The sequence below is a fragment of the Lupinus angustifolius genome, unplaced genomic scaffold, assembly GCF_001865875.1.
Source record: "Lupinus angustifolius cultivar Tanjil unplaced genomic scaffold, LupAngTanjil_v1.0 Scaffold_481, whole genome shotgun sequence".
Taxonomy (NCBI): domain Eukaryota; kingdom Viridiplantae; phylum Streptophyta; class Magnoliopsida; order Fabales; family Fabaceae; genus Lupinus; species Lupinus angustifolius.
In genome coordinates this window covers 198,280-206,620 of record NW_017727858.1, presented here as the reverse complement: position 1 = coordinate 206,620, position 8,341 = coordinate 198,280, and the positions used below count along the sequence as shown (strand labels likewise).

Genomic DNA, 8,341 nt, shown 5'->3' with positions numbered 1-8,341 from the left:
TATACTAACTATATGAAAATTAAACTCTAATCCTAATTTGAAACAAAAATTCATCTCATGAGACATCCTTTTTGTATTAAATACTTTAATAGTCTAAATTTTGTGTAAAATCTTAGTAATATTAGATTTTATCAACAGATTAGTCATGAAATAAATATTAATGCATGTGTCTAATAATGCAGGGTCTAAGTAGAAAGTGTGAAGATAATGCCATCCTCGATTAGCGTCCTTGGGAAAGTTCATCAAAGTATTTGATTATTGTTTAGAGTAACTAAATGTGTGGTTTTTTTCTGTATTGTGGAGTATTAATAAAGGGCATTGCCCCCTCTTATGTATTTGCACCTGCTTTCATGCATTGTAATTTTGAGTGTATGGAAGACAAAGCAATATATAAAATAATAATAAATATATAGTCTTTAAAAACATTCCAATATTAATTAAATGAAAACCTGTTTCATGATATCTATTTGAACATATTTTCAACAACCATATGCAAGTTGCGCATCTTCTTGACAAGCATTAGGTAAGTTGTGAATTTCGGATGAATCACATAATTAATTTCCATTTTCAGAAATATTTTATATAGATTTTAGATGTATGATATCCATATTCAAAAATAGTTTTTCTTCTGTAAAATATTTATTTAACCTTGTGAACATATGTAATATATTTCTTCTGTAAAAATACCTTACTTGCATAAATGATCGAGGACGAAAAGGTTTGTGCCATTTTTGAAATTATTTTCACATAAAAGAACTTAGTTTTAAAAATAAGGAGATATAAAAGTATTCCAAATTTCTTATTTTGACAATCGAGATTAAAAATTAAGTGCAAGAGTCTTTAGACCTCGATTGTAGTATGACTATATTAATATTACAATCTTACAATATAAATTAATTAATATATGTTAATAATTAATGAGGATTATTAAATAATTAGGTAAAGCATAATTAGTTTATTTTTGTGATACTTTTTCATTAAAAAAAGTTCTTAACAATATAATAAATGATGGAATAAATAATAAAATGAATCCGTTATAATTTCTCATGCATGATAATTAGTAATAAACTGCAATTAAAATAAAGGATATATTTTTTAAAATAAATTATAATAAAGATGTAGAAAATATCATGATTTCAGTTATTTTTCGTCCACCATTTTTTGAAAGATCGTGATACACCTTAAGCAATAGTTAAGACTAAAAATATTATGTAAAAATAAAATAATAAATAAAATCGTTTTTGTATAATATAAAATTCTTAATATATAGAAAAGTAATAAGTTTAAAATATTTGAAATAATATAAACAATATTAATATGAAAAATACTTTTTTAACTATACCTAACTAATACCAAATCAAATAATCATAATTCTTTTCTTAATTAATTTCAAAAGACGAAAAATATTATCACATCAAGGATGAAGGAAAGGCCGTGGGTACTCACTTCTTTTCCTCAACTCATCATTCAAACATTCTTGATATATCATTTATGTTTTTAAAACAATTAAAATACACTCAATCAATCAAATAATTTTCTACTAAGAACTATGTAAGTCTGCATTCTCGATTGCATAAAATCCAGACATGTGAATACCATAAGAAAAAAAACTAATGTGCATAGGATTACAATTAAAATTCAGGTATATAAACTTAAGAAAATATTTCATTTCACAATTATGTATGAAAGGAAATCATAAAGTAGTACCATTAAATAAATAATTTTGACCATTTAGATAAATCAGTCTTTCAACATTAGGTTTTGGAAACAATATATATATTCCGCACAAACAAAACAAAATCTAATTAAATGAAATCTCGTGTCTTTTCTTTAAGGTTGAAGAGGTATAAAAAGTAATCTCGTATCATTCCGATGGACATATACCTTGTATATCCGCTATCAATGTCATATAATTGCCACCAATGAGAAACGAACACCTCATATAATCCTATAACGTTTTGTTAACTTAATTTATCATGAGCTAGTTGTTTTTATTGGAGGAAATGAAAACATATAATATTGGTTATAGAAGTTTTTTTCTATTTGGATCTAGCAACATTATTGTTTGCTAGGTTTTCACATTCTATCTAATCCAAAAGAACTGTCTAAAATACTTTTGGGACCATATTCTTCCCAAAGTCAAACATAATATTAATGCACCACTCAAAGAAAAGTTTTTATGAAACCTTACATGTTTCGAGCAGGGTGAGTCTCATGTGAAAACTAAATTTACCAAGGTGATTGGTATATGTTAAATGGTAAATAAGAAAACTATAAAATATAAAGCATTAGAATTGTTAAGAGCATAATGAAAATCCACTCTCAAGTGAAGTTGGGGAAAATGGGGTCTCTACTTGTCCCAGGTTCTGTTTGTCTTGCATTGGCCATAATATTCATTAGTTTACCATCTGAAGCAAATGAAGTTTACCTTCAATCAAAGTCAAGTCGCAAGAACCCCTATAAACCACCTCTAATTCCTATCCCAGTGATCGTCTCTCCACCATCATCTCCAGGACAAGATCCCGAGCCCCACTCTCTACAACAGCCATCCGAAGCTAATGACATTTACCTTCAGTCAAAGTTAATTCGCAAGAAACCCTATAAACCAGCCCTCTCTCCTATCCCGGTGATCGTCATTCCACCATCATCTCAAGTATAAGAGCACGAGCCCCACTCTCCACCACAACCATCCGAAGCAAATGACATTTACCTTCCATCAAAATCAAGTCGCAAGAAACCCTATAAACCACCCCTAATTCCTATCCCGGTGATTGTCTCTTCACCATCATCTCCAGTACAAGAGCAGGAGCCCCAATCTCTACCACAACCATCCGATGCAAATGACGTTTACATTCCATCAAAGTCAAGTCACAAGAAACCCTATAAACCACCCCTCATTCGTATCCCAGTGATCGTTTCTCCACCATCATCTCCGGGACAAGAGCAGGAGCCCCAATCTCCACCACAACCATCCGAAGAAAATGACGTTTACCTTCTATCAAAGTCAAGTCGCAAGAAACCCAATATACCACCCCTCATTCCTATCCCGGTGATCGTCACTCCACCATCATCTCCAGGGCAAGAGCAGGAGCCCCAATCTCCACCACAACCATCCGAATAAAATGACGTTTACCTTCCATCAAAGTGAAGTCGCAAGAAACCCTATCTACTACCCCTCATTCCTATCCCGGTGATCGTCACTCCACCATCATCTCAAGGGTAAAAATATTTTGTACTATCATCGAATTATTATACTAACTATATGAAAATTAAAATCTAATCCTAATTTGAAACAAAAATTCATGTTATGAGACATCCTTTCTGTATTAAATACTATAAGTAGTGTACATTTCCTGTAAAATCTTAATATTATATTTTATCAATGGGTTAGTCATGAAATAAATATAAATGCATGTGTCTAATAATGTAGGGCCTAAATAGAAAGTGTGAAGATAATGCCATCCTCGATTAGCGTCCTTGGGAAAGTTCATCAAAGTATTTGATTATTGTTTAGAGGAACTAAATGTGTGGTTTTGTTTCTGTATTGTGGAATTTTAATAAAGGGCATTGCCCCCTCTTATGTATATGCACTTCCTTTCATGCATTGTAATTTTGAGTGTATGGCAGACAAAGCAATATATAAAATAATAATAAATATATAGTCTTTCATACTTGGAACAAGTCCCTCTTAATTTTGTGATGTTAAGTGAGAGTATCTTTTGTCATTATTTAACTAGTTCAAGGGTGAACTTAGTTTTAATTCATCAATAAATATAAAAATGATGTTGGTGGATATGATATCGAAAAAGAAGGTCATTTAATTTTAATAATAATTGTTTTAATTAATGGTTACGATGGGTTGCGATTATGTATAATTTTCCATCATAACAGAAAGATTATGGGAAATGTAAAAAATATGACCATAATGGTGTTGATGATAATTTTGCAAACTCTAAAACCATGATATAACAACCACAATTATAGGGTACAACATATATGTTGGGTCATTTAAGTAGCTCTCAAATGCAATATTGTCAAGATTAATGTGAAATTACCATTCCTATTCTGAGATAATACACACACAAGACACTAACTAGTAGTTTAAAGACAATGCATATGATTGTAAAATAGAACTAGTAAGGCCTCTTGGGGAAGGTATCCCCACAAACTATAAGTAATATCATAGATAAAGTTAGCACTAGTTTATAAATAATTATCCAAGGTCAAGGTACAATTGTTTTTGAAACTTTCTAATTTAGAAACTTTTCATGTTGAGTTATGCTAATTACTAATATTTAATTTATAGCTTCATGATGTAACATGTAAAAAGCCAATAGAATGGTATTTAATGTTTAAGAAGGCGAAGATTAATATTTTTTTTTCTAATCTTACTCTTTTCTTAAATTTAGAGTTAGGTTTTAAACATATAGTGAGAGATGCAGCTAATGCAAGAGCTTTCCGAAATATGAATATTACCATTAATCATATTAAAAATCACATTAGAGATGAATGATGAAATGAATGTTTTAGTAATAATATAAACATTGATGTTCTTCATACTATTTAAAGTGATAACAACATTGGATATTTCCAAAACATGCAAAATTCGTAGGATCGATTATGAAAATCTATTCTAGATTTTATTCTATATTAAACTTTCATTACTATGGTACATTGTTATTGTTGTATAATATTTTATAGACTTTACCTATTGTAAGGGTTGTGTGCCTCTTACACTAACAGTTGTAGTTATCATGTTGGTTACAAAAACGTATTATATTTGTAAGGAAATTTCTAATTTGTGCCATGTGGCACATGTTAAGGAATAGAACTTATTACCCACTATTTAATAAACCTAGGTAGCATACTAAAGGAATGTATCTTTCCATTTATGTTTGTCTGTTCATTTATTATTTATATTATGTCATGTTAATAAATGTCAATATTAGTTAAGATATCAACTTTGAAATTAAATAATATGAACCAATACATGAAAATGCGACTTTAAGTTTTGCAACACTAAATTCATGCTTTGTTTTCATAAGACGATGTAAGGGGCTTCATTCAATTTGTATTTACAGTCATTTAGTTAATGATTTTATCTTTCCAATTAATAAATAGGGTTATTTTTCTAATTCAAAATTAGTTCATGTGTATAAAATTTTGAAAAAGCCATATAAGAAGAACTTAACTAAACCTTCAAAAGATTTATATAAAACGGACCAGACATTTATTTTATTATAGACTATTTTTACTTTTAAATCCTTCCTATTTTTAGGATATTAGTTAACATTTGTCTTTAAATTTTGTAGCTATTTTTTATGAATATAAAGTATACCTCAAAAGTGCAATGTTTTTCCTGATAGGTAGTATTACTCCAAGACACATAGGTCTTGTGGCAAAATATTTAATGTGACTATATGAAGTTGAAGTCGACTGTGATGGTTAGGTCCACCTCATCTCATATTTGTTTAGTCCTTTGACTACATGTATTTATTTTTTGTTTATATATGTGCGTACTAAAGATTACTGAGTCTCTAATAGAAAAAGAAAGTTAACTAAGTCTCTCAAAAAATTCTTTAATGTTTGTTTAATGATTTTAAACTTATAATTTAATTAATAAAAATTGAAATAATTCCTATATCTATAAATAGTCTAGAAATTAGTAATTATTAGAAAATAAATTAATATGCATAAGGATATACACTTCGAAAAACAGAAAGTTGCCTTCATAAAATTTAGAGTATTACAATTGCCAATAACAAAACGCAATATCATTATTAGTCTATCACACTACACTACAGGTTCGCATTTTAAAAACATTCCAAGATTAATTAAATTAAATTTTTTTCATGATATCTATTTGAAAATATTTTCTACTACCATAGCAAGTTGCACATCTTCTCGACAAGCATTTGGTAAATTGTGAATTTCGGGTGAATCACACAAAATAATTTCCATTTTCAAAACTAGTTTATATAGATTTTAGATGTACGATATCTATATTCAAAAATAGTTTTTCTTCTTTAAAATATTTACTTAACCTTGTGAACATATGTCAATTAATTTAAAAGTAACGACAAAAACAGAGATAACATTTTCAAAATTATTATCCTAGAAAATACCTTAGTTGCGTAAATGATCCAGGACGAAAAAGGTTGTGGCATTTTTGAAATTATTTTCACATAAAATACCTTAGGTTTAAAAAATAAGGAGATATAAAACTATTCCAAATTTCTTATTGTGACAATCGAAATTGAAAATTTCTTAATATTGTTTATACCTCGTTTATTATTACAATCTTAGTATGAGTGCATATATTAATTTATATATAGTGTATACCTATGTACTACGAGAATAATTGAATCATAAAAATCATAAAAAAACATTATACATATTTATAAGAAAGGAGACAATGAACAAAGAAAAGAGCACACTAGTTATGGTCCATCTTCGATGTTCTGTAACTTCCACATAGTGAAAAATTGAAAGAATACATTTAGAGTTCAATACCACAACAGGAAAGGGGGAAACATAAACAAACAAACTTGTCACTCTTGTATAAAGTAACATGTCTTGCATCTATTATTTGAATGTCAAGTTTGATTTCAATATTAAGTAAAACTTATCAATCGAGTTGTATATGTTTTATATATGTGGAAACTACTAAGAAGATATGTAATATAGTTAGCTTGTCTAAAATGCTATTTGAATAGACTTATTTGCTTAACCCATACTACATTGATTACTCAATCAATCTGTATTTGTTGAGTTTCGCTTCTTTGCAAAAGTCTAACAATAACGATCTTATGAGTTCAACTCATCACAATGTTATAAATGTAATGAATACTTAAAGACCAAATTTTTAGTGTTTGCATTTTCTTCATCCAATACTCACATAGAAAAAAGTAGGAGGAAATAAAAAGACCTACGAATTGAAAAGCATAAAACAATCTCATTTTCATTATCGGGCATTTATTTAGAATTAAAGGCTTTCACAAAAGTTAATATTATTATAAAGAAAATATTAGATTGAGAATTGGATGAATGATTGCAATCAGTGTAATCTTTTTTCTTTATATTTGGGTTGAGAAGCGGCCTTTTTCATTAGTATTACCTCTACCATCTCCCAAATTAGGAAAGGAGATCTACAATTTACTTATTATCTTCTAATATCACTTAATTAAAATTAAACCAACTCATTAGCCAATTTTCAACCACAAAATGTATAGTCTTGATTATCCTATTGCATCTAAGATGTAATGCCTAAAAAATTACTCCATAAATATAATGCCCAAAATTGGGTAAATTTTATTTTGAATAATGTAACGTAAACTTATCATCTTTATATTCGTTTCTTTTTTGGGACATCACTTTAAGTAACATTCATTGCAGAAAATCAAAAACCGTTACCTAATAGTATTAAACAATAACACTATATAACTTTGAATAAATCTTCATTTAATAACGGAATATATCTGAACCAAAATACAAGGTAGAAGAAATATTCGCCCAACCTGAAATTACACAAAAGGCTGAGACATCCAACACATCAAAAAGTACCCTACACAGATCTAAGTCGCAAGGGCTTGTATAGGTGTACCAATCTTCCTCAATCCTCCATGCCCCCTCCTGGGACATCGAGATGCGGTAACTCCGAATCCTCGCAAAACGATCCATCAGAAAGAAGATGGAGTAAGACATCTAATGAATATTACTCATTGATGGCATGGAATTACACGAAATATCACATCCAGACAGACACGCATAATAAACACAATATATACATCACTTATAAAAATGCACAATGATGAATGATTTTATAATCTCAGAATATGAGGATCAAAGTCCACAATCTCAATGTATGAATGTTATGTTTGTTTCATCCATCCTTTCACCAATATTTTCCCAATATTCTATTCGTAAATAACCAAGAGTACAGGTCCCAAAACAAGTCGATTTGAACGCACCAAAATTATTCCTCGCAAGGATATATGATCGATCTGTTTCGAAGAACTATACATTTCAGGACGGTGTCGTATCAAACACTTTTTGGGCATCCCTCTCATTGATCCTGATTGCAAAGAGGGATTGTCAGAGATCGTCTAGTTTGCATTGTGAGAACTGTCCGATCTAACAGAATACCTCATCCAGGAATACAAGGGACACGTCTCACCTAGACTCACCCTCAAGACATTGTTGACGAACCACCTCCATCGTCGTCCCTCTCAACATCTCGGGGCTCGTTCGTATCCTGTAAATTTCCTCTCCACTACTTCATTATCCATAATGAGTATGTGTTGAAAGGCTTTTTAGCCGATTAAATCTTTTAATCATTATT

At 29.6% G+C, this 8,341-nt stretch overlaps 1 protein-coding gene across 1 annotated transcript; it reads left to right on the top strand.

The window, feature by feature from the left end:
• The first annotated feature begins 2,341 nt into the window (after positions 1-2,341).
• Positions 2,342-3,121, top strand: LOC109341496 (36.4 kDa proline-rich protein-like). The gene is made up of 2 exons (XM_019579427.1): positions 2,342-2,653; positions 2,807-3,121. Exons 1-2 carry the CDS (start codon positions 2,342-2,344, stop codon positions 3,119-3,121), a joined length of 627 nt encoding a protein of 208 aa, XP_019434972.1.
• The last annotated feature ends 5,220 nt before the right edge of the window (positions 3,122-8,341 follow it).